Here is a 16,296-nt window from a genome sequence, read left to right on the forward strand (position 1 = left end):
CTCTCCCAAGATTTTTGAGCCCAATTAGTTCGATATTGGAGGGCGCTGTGCTGAGGACAGCTGTCAGACCAGAATGAGCTTCCAATCTTTAACAGCTGTTGGAAAGGGTAGGAATTCTTTGGACCAATTTCAAATTCATGCTGTCAGAGATGGAAGAGGTTTTAACACATCATACTACCCATGCATCCACTGCATGAAACATGTTACAAAAAAGAACTTAAGCCAATATACTAATTTTAAGGGGTTTATTTCAGTTGATTGAATTGGTTTGAGAAGCAGTACTCTTGGCCGTTCACTTGATGATGTTCTATTAGGACCATTTTTGGAATGGCATAGTAATGCTACTCACTTCCTTTTGCTGCTTTAGTGGTGGCCATGGAAATATTTTCTCAGGGACTTGAGGTGAGGTCTTTGGTGTTCAATGTAAAATTGCCACCTTTCCAGCACAATAAAATGCAAGAAATAAGTTGTATGGGCTTAGCCTGTTATTGTAATGTGAGAAAAAGTTTTAAACAACACACCACGCAAAAAGAGGAACACAGAACAAGTTCACTCTGCTAGAATATTGCTGACCATCTGCTATTTTTTAAAGAAAAAGAACTTGCAACTTCTTGTTGCAGGTATGGATTTACTTTAATTTCTTGATTTGTTTTTTGCACTGTACAACAGTTTGGAAGCACCTGTTTGCTATGTTAAAAATTAAATCAACAGCACTGTAAATTCATCACTTCAGTCAGATGATAGGAAAATGTCTAAACAAAAACAGAAATTGTTGGAAAACTTCAGCAGGTCTTGCAGCATCTGTGGAGAGAAAGCAGAGTCCAGTAACCTTTCTTCAGGAATAGGAAAGTGCTGATCAGATACTAGTTTAATTGGTTAATACTTTGAACCTTACTTATTAGTAGTGTGTTAATTTTTTTCATTAATGTAAAAGATGTGTGTAGTATGCACGAATATATAAAGAAAAATGTTCTTTAAAATAAATATTACAATGTGAAGACGGGCTTCTGTTGCAACAGCAGGAACTTTGTTTTGAACTTTACTTGGGAGAGCAGACATTCAGCTCTCCACTGTTTCCCACATATAGCCCAACTCAATGGGATTCGGAAGTACCTCAGCCACCCTTCATAACATTTGAATTGCATTAAAGTGAATTTGAGAATGCACTTTATAAAATAAAATCTCGTTGTAGGGGAAATTGACACAAATATAAATCCCCATTAAAGTAATTTTGAAAATGAATAGGAAAATGAGTACAGTCATTTTAATATGCCACTTCTTTATCTTGATAAGACATTCTCGTATTTTTAAATTTCAGGTTTTTCTTCCTTCTCCTTTCTCCTGAAGGTATTGAGGGTTATGGCCATGCAGGACTATTATCTCCTGGTACCTCATCGTGTGGCTATTATTCATATGAGTTTTCACAGTTAGTATCGCCAGCTGTGAAGGGCATCACAGTGAGACCAATCCTGTCCTCATCTGGCATCTAAACATCAATGTATTGCCAGTAGGGATTGCTGTATAGCAAGTGGGAACGCTGGCCTAATTTCTTTTCATGACCCAGGTGTGCTGTGACATTTCTGGAGTCCCTTGTGACATTTTGCTTAACACACAAAATAACTGGGATCTTCCCAGTCAATAGAACTTGGAGAAGGAGCTGTTTATGTCTTGATCACTGGAACTGCTCATTACCTGCCATTTGATTATCTTTCAAATAACCATATAGTACTGGGCAAGCCATGGAAATTAGGTATCATGTAAGTAACGATATTACAAAACACATCAGGGAATCATCAACCCCTCATGAAGATTCATAACTCAAAGATTCCACCATAAAAATGTGACTTTTGATGGGGAATGCAGGATATGGCCAAAATAATGTTATTGACATCATAAGCAAGATGATAGTACTTTACATTTCTGTTATGAGGTAGGAGGACAGCATTGTGACAAGATTTGGGAAATTGAACATCATTTTGCAATATTGGTGCAGTTTTAAGATGAATTGTTCAAAAAGTGTTTATTGCACAGGTCCATGAAAAGAATAACAATGAAAGATGGATAAAGATGGATACTAATTACGAGATAAAGCAAGTTTCAAAATGATGTTTATCAAAATACCTCAAAAAAGAGGTTACAGATATTATATGGGGAACTTCTCAGCATTGTAATAGACAGCTATCTTTAGATTTCAAACCACCAAATTATCTGATTATGCATTTGGTTCATTCCTTTCAGAACGGGGGCTTTTTTTGAAAATGTTTTGTAAATCTGCTGAACAGGCAGGAAAGTGGATGCTGCTGAGGAAAATAGCAAAATAACAATTGCAGTCACTGCTTCATTGCAATAATTACTTCAATTCAAAGTGCAATATTTAGACTTATGGTAGACTACAGCTATAAGAATTCACTTTTGAGTAGTAAATCAGGTTGAAGTAAACAACATAGAAATAAACTTATAGCTGTCTTAATGTTCAGTTTAATTTATTCTTTTTCCCAAAGACTTAGAAACAAAGTAGGCCATTCAACTAATTGAGTCTGCTTTGCCACACAACGAGACATTGGCTGAACTGATAATCCTCAACTTCACTTTCTTGCCTTTTCCCCATAATCCTTGCTTCCTTTAATGATTTCAAATCTGTCTATCTCAGCCTTGAATATACTTGACAACCCAGTTTTCCTAGGTGGTGTGTTTTTACTGGATTTTTAGTAAATAATTCCACATATTGACTACCTTCTGGAAGGAAAAAAAAATCCTCCACTTTTTAGGTGAATGGAAATCCTCCACCCTTTGGTCCTAGATTCTTCCATAAGGGGAAATAACTTCATGGTATCTTCCCTGTGGAGCCCCATATGATTCATAGCTCAACCTACTGAACTTCTCCTGTTAAGAAAATCCCTCTATTTCTGGGATCACCTATGGTGAACCTTCTCAGAACTGCCTCCAATGCCAGTGTACATATCCTTGGATAAGGGGCCCAGAGCGGCTCTGTGTTCTAGTTTAGTTGGGCTAATACCTTGTGTTGTGTTTATACCTTATTCCCTTTGAAATAAAAGCCAACAGTGCATTTGTCTTCCTTATTACCTGCTGAACTTGAATGCTAGTTTTTCATGATTCATGCATAAGGATCTTCACATCCCTCTGTGCTGCACTGTCCCGCAATCTCTTTACAATTTTCCATATTATAATCTATCTGCCAAGTTTTTTTTAAATCTAGTCCTTAACCTGTTTTTATCCCTCTGTACACTCATTGTATCATCCTCACTACTTGCCTCCTCACCTATTTTTGTACTTTCTGCCAACATGGTGACAGTACATTCACTATTGTCATCCAAGTCATTGATATTGTAAATAATGGTGAGCCCAACACTGATCCGTTTGCTACTCGCCATGTAATATCTGTGTTGCTGAGATTATCTACTCCAGAAAACAGCAATTTCCAGTTGTAAATGTTAAAGAATTGATCATAATGGGTTAATTTTCTTTTGAACTTATTCTATACTTTGGTGGAATGTAAATAATGCTTAACTCTTAACACATTGGCCAGGCTTCTCCACTCTGATCAGTACTGATGATAACAGGTTCTGAGTCGATGTTAAAAGGCAAATTTTGTTCAACTTAGACTCGGGTTTTGTATTTTCTAGTCATTGTCTTTTTATAGATCAAAGCTCATGGATATTATCAGCATAATATGTCAAGTAAAAAGAATTGAATTGTTCACTGTGTTTGCCCTAAGTGCAAAAGCAGACACAACATTAGCCAGAAGCTGCTATAATATTTATTCATGTAAGACAGTAAAAATATTAATTTACCATAATCTTCAGGGAGTAATAATAATATTGAAAATATCTCACTTCATTCTGCCCATAATTTGCTCACATTTTTGATCATCATTTCTTTATGTCTGACTCTTTTTTTCTGACTTTTTCCCCTTGTCTTACTTTGAGTCCTGTATTTCTCACTAACCTTTACATCTACAATTATTTAGGTATACTGATGTTCACAAAGTTACTTTCTGCACAAATCTTAGACCAGATTTTCACCATTAAGGTAGAAAGCTCCAGTCAGGAAATTTTCTGATTTGGCAGATTCATTTCCATACAAGAAATGAATGCGAGGTGAGTGGCAAAAGAGAGAAAGAAAAGGAATCCATAAAAAAAAATGAACTGGGAAGCCAGAATTCTCTGGGTGGATTATGGGGTTGGGAGGAGAGACTGCGATTAAAGTCACATGACGTAGTCAGTGATATTAGGCCTGTCTGGATCTAGGCAGGACAAGTCGAGTTTTGGAGGCTGTGACTGAGAAAATGGAGACAACATATGACAAAGCAATGTGTGAGCCTAGCTGGGTAATAGTGACAATAAAATATGTTTCCTCAACCCCATGGAATATTGTGCAAAGTTCAAATACAGAGTCATCGTTTTAGGCTAATGTGTGGCAAATTTATAAAAGAGAGGAGGACAAATTATTGCTGTCAAAGGGTCATGAATCTGTGGAACTCATTACCCCAGAGTGTGGTTGAAGGCTGGGGAGCTGAGTCAATTTGAGGAAGTAGACAGATTTTTAATCAGTAATGGGTTAAAGGGTCATGGGGAACAGGCAGGAAAGTGGAGATGAGGCCGAGATGAGATCAGCCATGATTGAATTAAATGGCAGAGCAGCCTCCAGCATCTGAATTACTGACTCCTACTCCTAGTTCTTAAGTTCTTATGTTCTTGAATGTTATTGTAAAATTTGTAGTGAAATTTCAATTAGCATTCGGAGGAAAGGGGAATGTTCTGCTCCTTTGCCTTTGAAACTTATCTTTCTTCTAGATACTTGCCTATTCTATGATGAACTAAAGCCATTCCGAGCATGGTGTATGATCCAAATCACAGAAAGGAAATTATCACCTTTGTGAATGACAAAACGTGCTCAAGGGGAAGAATCTACTCCTGTTTCTATTTGATGTGCTGTAGAATGTGATCAGTGTGATTTCATTGAACTTGTTTCATAGTACAATGTAATTCAGTGCTGAATGACTAAAGAGGAGAATTATCAAGACAAAAACAACTTTTCACGCAGCACCATTCACAAGCTACTGTTTAGCTTACAATTTGTATTTTGCAGACTGCCTGTCTCTACCAGTCTGGATTAGTTGGCTAATTGCAAGATTGCTGTTGCATTCAGGAAATGTATTTAAATTCTCACAGATCTGCTTTTTATCTATCTCTGCAATTGCTTAAGATTTGGTAAAATTGGATGGAAAAATTCTCAAACCTGATTTATTGAGAGGATATGTTTACATTGCTTCAGTTATGTAGTCCTGAATTCTTATAAGCATTAGACTTTTCAATACAAAAATACCTACTTGCTTGGAAAATTTAGTAATTAACCTTCTGGTCACAAAAGTCTTCATATTTTGCAAAAGAGGAGTATTTTTGGGAGATAATTTTGCTATGCAAAGTTAACCATAATTATCCAAATGCAGAACACATTACAAGGTTTTGTTGACAGAAAAAAACAAGGCATCATTATTTCAATAGCAGTTTTATTGCAAATACACTTGCCTTACAACAAGATCAAGTCCCTGACGGTGTGGGGTAACCCTTTCTGTCTGACTTCGCTGGAAGACTATTTGCCAAAGTGTTCCAATTTACTGTCTCAGCTCTCAAAATTAATAACTTGCTTTGGAGCAGTTACTTTTTGAGAAAAGCTAGCTTTCATTCATACGATATAATGTCGCTGTAGTTTTGAGCACTGCTATCAGAGGTTCAATACACAGACTGTGTGTGCGTATCCTGACCTCCAGTCTCGTGAAATTCAACCACCATAATTTATGCTTGTACATTAAGGTCGCCCTTTATCCCCTGCCCCCGCAGTGTGTACTTAGTTTGATGGTTTCAATCTCAGTGTGTTGTTTACATAGCACCATGTTAATATATGTTAATTTATTACACTGTTTCTTCACCTATAAGATCTTGCTTCTGTTACGAGCTTCACTTGCACGCATATATATTCCATGTACAGAACTTCAATAGATATGATTTCTGCTTGTCCTCCTGTGTGCTATCGTTCTTTCCAAACTATCAGAATTTTAACCTTGATATTAAGGGGATGAAATAATTTTTGTTAGTAATTCTCACAAAAACATTGAAATTATCAGGCAGAAGAATTTCACATTCGAGGTGGCTATTCATCATTATTGCCACTATAGCAAAGCTCACAATGTCTGTTGAAGACACACTGCAGTTTACTGTCCACATCAATGAAATCAAACCATACATCATGAATTCACAGTGCGCATTTTTAAAAATTCTTCCACAGGATATGAGCATCATTGGTTAGGCCAGCATTTGCTGCCCATCCCTTATTACTCTTGGAGTGAGTAGCTTGCCAGATCATTTCAGAGGACAGTTAAGTGTCAAGCACATTGCTGTAGATCTGAAGTTACATGAAGACCAAACTGGATAAGGATGATAGATGTCCATCCCTACTGAGCATTAGCGAACCAGATGGCAATGGATGATAATTGTCATGTACGCCATTCCCAAGAGCAGCTTTGAATTCAGATCGTTGTGGGCTCTTGTGGTGTAGTGGTAGTGTGCCTACCTCTGACCCAGATGCCTGGGTCCAAGGAGATAGTAAGAACTGCAGATGCTGGAGTCAGAGTCGATATGGTGTGGAGCTGGAGGAACACAACAGGTCAGACAACATCAGAGGAGCAGGAGAGAAGGAGAGAATTCCCAGTTATCTCAGTCTTAAATTGATGCCCCTTTATTCTGAGACTGTGCCCTCTGGTCCTAGACTCTCCCATAAGGGGAAACATGCTCCCAGCATTTATGCTGTCAAGCCATTTAAAAATCCCATATGTTTCAATGAGATAACCCCTCATTCTTCCAAACTCCTGTGTGTAGAGTCTCAGTCTGTTTAATCTTTGCCTGTTGGACAATCCCTTCAGACCAGGAATCATCCTACTGATGTGGTCTCACCAGTACCTTGTACAGTTGCAGTAAGACTTCCCTACTCTTATACTCCAAACCCCTTTGAAATAAGGGCCAACATTCCTTTAACCTTCCTGATTACCTGCTGCACCTGTGTGTTAGCTTTCTATGTTTCATGCACAAGTAACCCCCAAGTCCCTTTGCCTATCAGCTTTCTGCAGTTTCTTTCTATTTAATTAATACTCTGTTCTTTTGCTCTCTCTTCCAAAATTGTTCTCCCTCTGCATTTTCCTACATTATACTCCATTTGCTAAATTTTGCCCACTTATTTATCAATATCTCTCTGTATACTGTTTGTATTCCTCTCACAACTTGTCTTTCCACCTATTTTTGTGTCATCTGCAAATTCATCTAAAGCTCATTCACTTCCTTCCTCCAAGTCATTAATATACACATGGATTGTGCTCCCAGCACTGATCACTGTGGAACCTCACTGGTATAGATCACCAAACGGGGAAAAAAGACCCTTATCCGCACTCACTGTTTCCTTCCCATGAGCCAATTCTTGATCCATGCCAATATACTACCTTCAACACCGTGAGCTGTTATGACAACGTTTTGTGAGGTACCTTGTCAATTGCCTTCGAAATTCCAAATACAACACATCTACTAGTTCTCCTCTATCCACTCTGGTTAAGGCTTCCTTAAAAACCTCTAATAATTTAGTCGGAAATGATTTCCCTTTCATGAAGCCATACTGACTTTACTTGATTGGATTATGATTTTCCAAATGTTCTGCAATTCCTTCTTTACTAATTTATTTCAATACTTTCCCAACAATAGATGTTAGGCTAACTGGCATATAGTTACCACTTTTTTTGTCTCCCTTATTGAATAAATATGTAACGTTTGTAGTTTTCCAATCCCCTGGTACTTCTCCAGAATCCAATGATTTTTGGAAAATTACAATCAAGGCATCCACAATCTCTGTAGCTACTTATTTTTAGGATCCTAGGATGCAAACCATCAGGGTAAGAGCTTTTCTGCCTTTAGCCCCATTTCACTTATTGGACTCAAACCTGTCCATTTGTTTTAGATTAAAATTCCTTATATTGTATGGTACAGAGCTGGCTAGGATCTCAGGTCTATTACTGACATCCGTGTACCTTCAGAATAATGCAACAGAACATCACACATTATAATACTCACTGTATCAAAAAAAATTATAATAACAAAAGGTTACACATTTTAAATGTCCTCTGTGACATTTTTCAGAGTTCCTTTTCATTTCTGCTCACACTGGGGACCTAACCCATTAGCAGCACATTATTTTTGATGCCTAGAATTAGTCCTTCACTTAATTCCTAATTTCCTAATGGTGTCCAACCCGAGTGCAAAGCCAAGTTAAGTTTAACTCATGAGTCATGTCTGCATTAAATCTGAATAAAATCTATTGGAATAGCTTAATTTTGCTTTTGAAGTGATGAATGAGATGTTATTCCCTGGGGAAGGCTATCAGCATCAATATTATATCCAGAAACTTGACAAAGGCCAGAAAAAGAGACAGAAAAAAATCCTATTCATTTAATTTCATGGAGAAAATGCCTGTTTTAACTCTTGGAGAAGGCTCAATTTCCTGCTGCTACCTATATTTTATGCATTTTAATATGTATCGATTTTATTTCTCCCTCAAACTGCTCTGACTGTTTTGTTGACAAAGATACAGGCATTATCAATACAGATTTTGCAATGGTATTAAATCTTTGCCACAGAAAGAATGTAATGTTTCATTTTTATGCTCGTATGAAGCCACTGTATCATATGATGAGGGCAGTGGAGCTGTTGTTTTGAGAGTGAGATCTGCTGTAATGGCAATGTATAATGCATGGGCTTTTCAGAATTCCTACTGATCATAGCCCTTCAGTGCATGCAATTCACATCGATTTCTTTTCAAATTTTCATCACATTTACAGATGAAAGGCACCATAAAACAATGCTGAGTGAACACATCAATGCACAAGAGTCAGAATATTCACCAAATATTAAACAGCTCAACCTCCTTTTGGTTATAAATGTTACTCAAAACATTATGTATTTAACAGAATGTAAAGTTTTAGAAGGATGGTCTATTAGTGTGATTCTTGTTTTCTTTTAAAAATATTATTATAATAACCTTTTGGTATTTATCAACTAACTAATATCACCCTGAGGCACTATTTTTATCTATACAGTGCCCTGATTATTATTCAGATTCTAATTATCCACCTCCCAGATTATTCATCAGACTTTTGAGAGAGACAGCATTGACTTGCACAGTCACTTTAGGTATTTTTATTGTATTCTCTTTCCTTGGTGAGTAGAATCTACACAATGCTTCCTTTGTTGTCAGCACTCTGCTCAATTTGTTTTTAATACGTTGCTATACCATATATGCTGTTAGGAAAATTCAGACACACTCAAATTATCCAGAAATTTTCATTATCCACCAGGAGTCCGCTGTCTGGTAGTGGATTCCACTAGGGTATACTTTGTTATTACCATTAAATGCTTCATTTCACTTTCTGTCTTTCTTAAAGTGCTTTCAAAGGTTCCTTGTTAGCAAGCTTTCTCACTTGCAACATTCTTTCACAAAGTTTCTTTTCAGGTAAGAGTGAAGTTTGATAATATGTATATAAAACATATATTTAGCAATGGCAGGTATAAATTATTATTAACCAAAAAAAAATCAGTTGTGACACATTGCACATTCCTGAGCATTTACTCATTTGGAATTCCCTTCAAATTCTATGACCTCACAGAGCTGTTACAATGTTACCTGTTCCCAGTTTGCTCCATTTATTGGCACCTGTCAGAACATCAAATCTCAAGTTTTAAGCCTTTTTATGAATACTTCAAAAACTGGGGTGAGCAATTTGAACCAAACTTTCCAGGTCAGAATTTTACTGGATCAGGTGGAACACCAATTTCACACTCTGTCCCATATTCCTAAATGATTTCACTGGAGAGCAAAATTGGGCAGGGTATAAAAATAAGATCACATACTGTTCACTCAGTCTCCAAATTGTTGAAATTATTTAAAAATGTTCCCGTTTGGTGAGGTGTGAAAACATCATTCCACCTGATGCCAGGGTGTTTCACTGGTCAAAAGTGCTAGCAGTGATTTTTTTTTAAAATCAAATTTCTTCCCACCTCCATGACATTTATATTCTGCTGCTCTTTCATACAATGATTAAATCTTTACATCAATTCTGTATTTTAAGTCTCTTCTGCACAAGGCCTGCCAGAGGAATTTGATTTGCAGTTTTTTTATTAGTGTCTCAGTATCTTATGCAAAGATACAGAAGCAGAAAGTAGGTAGATTGACAAACAAATGGAAAATCTGGACAAAGGGAATCAGGATTTAAAGTGTGGTGTAAACAGAATCAGTTGCACTAAGAAAGACTTTCAAAAACCTAATTTAATTTTGTCCCTGAGCATTGCCACAAGAGGTCATCTGGCTACTGACATATTCTATTCGTATCACACCAGCCTGAGGAGCCAAGCTCATTCTGACAACCTGAACATTGGACTGAAGGTCATATAGTGCTGGAGAAAACTTTATAAACTAGACAGCTATATCCCAAAAACTCTCACGCTCTGAGTCTTTCATACTGGAACAATGTTGTCATTGGTACAGGTTAAATAACCCTTGTCTCTACCGGTGATGTCATCATGGTACTACTGACCACCGCTGCATTTGGATCTTCACATTTGTAATCTTCCAGTCGGATACAGACTAACGTATAGCTAAAATATTCTGGGTACAAACATGAATGCAACGTAAGCTAATGGAACATAATTTCATGAGGAGTTATAAGTAATTATTTTGCTGCATAGAAGCCATGATTATTTGATTCCATAATTGCACAGTAATTCATTGTTGATGAGTAGCCATTGTGAATTATTCCCTTAAACCTCAGTATTTATTGATTTTCTTTTCTTGCATTTTAGTTGGAAGGTTGCATGATTGCAAAAGTCAGCCTGCTGAATTTCAAATCTTAACAATGAATGGCATAATAAGTAGTCCATCTGTTGATTTTGGATGCAATTGGATTTACTTGTTGTGTCCATGGTGTCCACCTATCTTGGTAATGCTCACTACCCTGCCTCCTAGTTGAGCAATGGCCTATTGGTCAGAATACAGGAGAACCATTTGCAACCTGGATCTTCACGAGAGTCTAGGGAGGTACCTCCAGAAGACAGTGAAAGAGGAAAATAAAATTGTGTATGCTCATATTGTATTGTTTTATGTAGGGGTCATAACTATAAGATAGCCAAAGATAATTGTGATAAAGAATTCAGATGCAACTTATTTGTTCAAAGTGTAAAAGAGCTTTACTTCCAACATTTGCATGTGGAATTTACAGCCTTACGGAGTGGTTGAGGTGGATGCCATAGATACATTTAGGGCAGTTGGACTAGTACATGAGGGAAAAGAAATAATAGAAAGATATGTCAACAGGATTATTTTAATTAGAATGAGAGATGTAGAAATACTGACATGGACCTGCTGGGACAAAGGGCCTGTTTCTGTGCTGCAAAGTTTATGTCCTATATTAAGTCCCACATGTCTGAGTGTGTTCATTTTAAGGACCACACTTGAAGCATATTTTTCCATGTCCAGCTTGTGTTTAATTCAAGTAGCTGCAATTCTGCTAATTAGAGTGGATGGGTTTGGTTTGCTATCTTAAATGACCTTGGTCCTGGAAACTGTCAGCACCACAGTGTGTAGATATGTAAATAACAAATGCAAGATTGATTAAACTTGACACCAAGCCACGACACATGTAAATGATATGAGCAGACACTTGGTATTACTGAAAATCTGTAAGTGTAAATACTCAGTGATGTAGTGCAGCCTATTTCCACCTTGACATAACAAAGAATTCTTGGTGGCATGAAGCACTATTTAATTGTCTCCTCTCTTTACACAATGTTCAACTATCACAATAGTACCTTCCTCTCTTTTTTTTGATGATTTCACTGACACTTCTTTTGTACGAATTAGTAAAATACATCTATTCCTCATGGATCTGCTGAACAGATTCATTATTTATTTGTGTTTATGTTGCAGGTGTCGAGGTGTCTCTTCAGAAAGTGCTGCCTGAAGCCTCGGAGACTTGCACACAGGAGTGTCTTGTCCTCGGTCACTCTGACAACTGCTGGATGCCCCCATCGCTGACCCAGTACCAGCAGCCTAATCCTCCCCTGCCGTCTATTGGATTTCAGCAGAGCTGGGGCAGAAATGGCAGGTCAGAGGGGAGGCACTCTCTGGGGAGAGCCAGCAACAAGGATGACATTGACAAAAGCCAAGGCAGTGGCAGACAGCAGTTGTACAGCAACTCGGAAAGACACTGCAGCAACGAGGATCCTGTGAAGGTCATTCCCCTGGCAAACTTTACGCCAAATCAGCAGGGCTCAGTGTCAGGTGACAGCTCTCCCTATGCCCGTGAGCACCAGCTTTAGAAAAGCACCTCAAGGCAACATTTGAGTGGTTTTGAAGCCAGGATGTATATAGTCACAGCTTTTAGTCCATGTAGAGCCCATACATCAAAATATACAAGACTGCTAACATCTGTATACATTTAGTAAGACAGGCCTTTCAAATAAGTTGTGTATAAAGCTGTATATTGGCAGCTTCTCTGTGCTGTTAAATACAATCACTGGAAATAAATGTTTGTGTTGTGGATGACAAAGTGGGTATATTTTTAGGATTGAATTTTGTGGACTACCATCCTGAAGTTCAGTGGCAAGCCAGAATCATCTTTTTCTTTCTGGAGTTAATGATGTCAGACACTAATCTGAAAATGCCAGCAAGAAAACAGACTGAATGAATACTATAGGTTTTGCTTTCACTGATCTTTTAAGCCAGTTTTACCCCTCTTGCTCCTGATCAGTGCCAAAAATCTGAAATTCCTTGGTACTTTGCAGTGCAAGGAGGCCGGCCACTTCTCAGTGGAGTGATAATTTATGTAAATCACTATTTATATATAAAAAAAACTGCAGAACACACATGGTCTGCGCTATAGATGACTTTTATAAGTTGTGTCACTGCCCCTCTGTTCAGGGAAAAGGAACAAGCGTTTGCAGTAGGAAAGCTGACACTGTTGAGTCTTATTACCTGCTCAATGATGAGCCTCCCTGAAACAGTGCACAACCTCACATGAAAGAGGCACTCCAACTTTGTAAGAGTGCCAAGCAGATTTGAGAAACAAACAGCCCAGGCCTTTATGCCGTTGTACCAGGTGTTTTACACCCAAGTCACCTAAAACTGTATTTATTCTTTACAAAGTAGGTCTTGTTTTTAACTTGAAAAGGATTGAATGCTGTTATGTGTGCAGCTCACGTATTCCATATGTAGAGTAGTTTGAAGTCAATGTATTGAAAATGCAACATACATTTTATACGTAAAGCTTATATACTTATAGTTAATTAGAAGTGATCTGATATACTATTTCTATATTGTATGTTTGATTTCTGAATTAGACTAAACTACAGATTGCTCTTAAAGAATCTTATAGGACAATCTGCTAAAATCCTATAAATCCAAATCTTACCTATCACAAGATAATTTGTTCAATTCTATGGAGCATTACTGTGTCTTATAACTGAATGTTCTAGGGTTATTTCAGGTATGCAGCAACATGTAACCGATGAGAAAAGTGGACAGTGTTTGACACTGATCCTCCAGTTGTACCTGCAGATTATACTGAAGAATTGAAGAACTACCTTCTCCACCCAGAAATTCAGATTTAATACCAAATGGCTTGCTACTATGTTGTGACGTGAAGGGAGAAGCCTTTTGTTTGTTATTATGTTATAATCAGGTAACATGCACAATTTCCAGGCACTCTGGATACATGACAATCTAAGAAAGCATTTAGCAAATTGAGGAAGACTTTTAAAGACTTTTTATGGAGTTTTGCTTCCGGATACTGTATGTAGAGTTAGCTAACTAGTCACTCAAAGCTGTTAAAAAATGCATAAATCTGCTGTATGATTGCTTGTAAAACAATGAAAGTTGCTATGTATATTAGATGTGGGGGGTTTTGCACCATAAAATGGGGATTATGGGGAAAGCTTATTGTGCTGTTTATGTGCTCAGAGGGTATAAGTAGCTTTGTAATTTGTCAAATGTTGTTTCACAGTAATCTGTTCAAATCACAGGCAGTTACAGTGTGCAAAAGAGCGTCACCTAATTAAACAGTCACTTTAATCACTGAATGATGGAAGAGCATTAAAATAAAATCAGTCTTGTTGAAAAAAATTTAAGTATTTCTTGGTAGTTCTGGTAGCTTTAGGATATGGGAATATTTGTTATTATTTGTGCAAAGCATTACAGTTGAAATTGCATGTTAACAGTAAACAATGTTAACCCTTCCAGAACTGACTTTGCCTATGAATTGCCTGTAGATTGATAATAGTTTGCAGAATTTGTTTAGGGAAGGGGATAGAAAGAGAGTCATCAATGTTATTCACTGTGCTTTGTGTTGATCTGCAGATGTTTTACAGAATCCCATTACTGGTCTGGAAAATGCCAGTAAAACTTAGCACCAGGCTAGACTGAGGATCTTAATCACAAGAGGAAATTTGTTGGCTGCAATATAATTGTTAATGTTTTTGCCCTTATTCTTCTCATGCTATCTTATTTAAATTCCTTCCCTTTACACCCACCCAAACCCTGGCAACAATGAGATTACAATGATGTTGCACACAAACCTCTCTCCAGTGAAATCATTGGGTTGAGTGTACACATCCAGGCTGACAAAATCTGTTTACCTAAACCACGTTTGCTTTCTATTGATCCACTGTATTCTTGTCTGTGCTGTCACTTTTCAATGTGTCAACGAGGAGCAGGGTTAGGGGTGGTTCAGTCTTACCTAATGGAGCTTTTCCAGGGACTTGCTCCAGACCAAGTGAAAACACTAGTTGCCCTATAAGTCTGTTGAAACGTATAATGAATGCTTATGCTGCTTGAGGGCAAGATTCCAGTAGTTGGAAGAAACTTAGGAATAGGGTATTCATTCTGAAGCCTATTGCATCATTTAGTTAAACGAGATGACCTGTAACTTAAGGTACACACCTTTGCTTCATAACACTTGAAAAAAAATAATCAAAAATTCATCAGTTTTGAAATTTTCAATTGACATAGCCTCAACACCTATTTGGGGGAGAGAATTCCAGGTTTTGTCTACCCTTTACATGAGGAAGTGCTCCCTGATATCAATACTGAATGCTCTAGCTCTAATTCTAATGTTGTGCCTCCCTTGCTCTGGACTAGCCCACCAACTAGAAGTTTCTCTCCAGCTGGCTTATCAAATTATTTAATCATTTTAAACACCTCAATCAAATTGCTACTTACTCTTTTATGCACACAACAGTATAATCCTCGGCTATGCAGCCTGTCCCCATAATTTAATCTTATCAACTCCAATATCACTTTGGTGATTGAGCACTGCCTTCCTTCAAGGTTAGCTTCCTGAGGTACCACGCCCAAAACTAGATGCAGTGCTCTAAATGGGGATCAAGCAAAAAACTTTATGTAGCCTTAACATCTTTTATATTCCAGGCCCCTTGAGAGAAAGACTGACACACCTTAAGTTTTTTTTTAATTAGTATTTGCATCTGTCCAAAAGAAAGGAGCAACTTCATTTTCTGCGGGGAGAGTTATGGTGCACTGAGGGGATAATAATCACATACATTTGACTGGCATAACCAAATATATGCAGCAAGATATGCAAAAGAAAAACATTGAACAAAAGTTGGCAATAATGTGGGGCACCATCAGAATATGGGACGAAATGTGGCAATTAGTAGTGAACTAATGATCAAGACAACTATTCTGGAATCCACAGTAGGTGTCTCATATGCCTTAAAGGAGATACAAGTAGTGTGATTTCAGTCCTTTAAGGGTTGATACTCTAAAACATTTGATTTGTACATTTTTAATTTAACAAAAAAAGGTAGGTTTGCAAATTCATTGATTACTTGTGGACTGTCATTTAAGATTGTTTCAAAAATAGTCATGGCTTTTTACTGTCATCTTTCACTCTCCTGTTCAATATGTTTTGCAAAATAAATAATGTGACTCCATGGACATGTGTGTTGTGATTGATATTAAGTATGTAATGCAGAAAACCTGAATTCATAAAGAGGAGAAGCTCTAATTGTTTTCTAAAAGATCATTTTTGTAAGTCTGGCCTTACAGGATTAACACAGACAGACCATAATGCTGGTTTAAATCACTGAAATCGTTGGTTATGGTTAGAGCATTTCAGTTCATTTCTGTTTTGCAATTTGGTGGTAATCGCACACAAAAGAGATACGTACAGAC

At 37.4% G+C, this 16,296-nt stretch overlaps 1 protein-coding gene across 2 annotated transcripts in view; it reads left to right on the plus strand.

Annotated features, from left to right (window-relative positions):
* The window catches only part of pcdh11 (protocadherin 11), a 664,642-nt gene extending 651,786 nt beyond the window's left edge, over positions 1-12,856 (plus strand). For both annotated transcript variants that reach the window (XM_048605336.1, XM_048605337.1), the window contains one exon: positions 12,037-12,856. In XM_048605336.1, the coding sequence (XP_048461293.1) occupies positions 12,037-12,428 (392 nt within the window). In that variant the 3' untranslated portion in view covers positions 12,429-12,856. The remainder of the gene's footprint in view (positions 1-12,036) is intronic.
* Positions 12,857-16,296: the final 3,440 nt, after the last annotated feature.

The sequence above is a fragment of the Rhincodon typus genome, chromosome 14 (assembly GCF_021869965.1).
Source record: "Rhincodon typus isolate 14 chromosome 14, sRhiTyp1.1, whole genome shotgun sequence".
NCBI classification, from domain to species: domain Eukaryota; kingdom Metazoa; phylum Chordata; class Chondrichthyes; order Orectolobiformes; family Rhincodontidae; genus Rhincodon; species Rhincodon typus.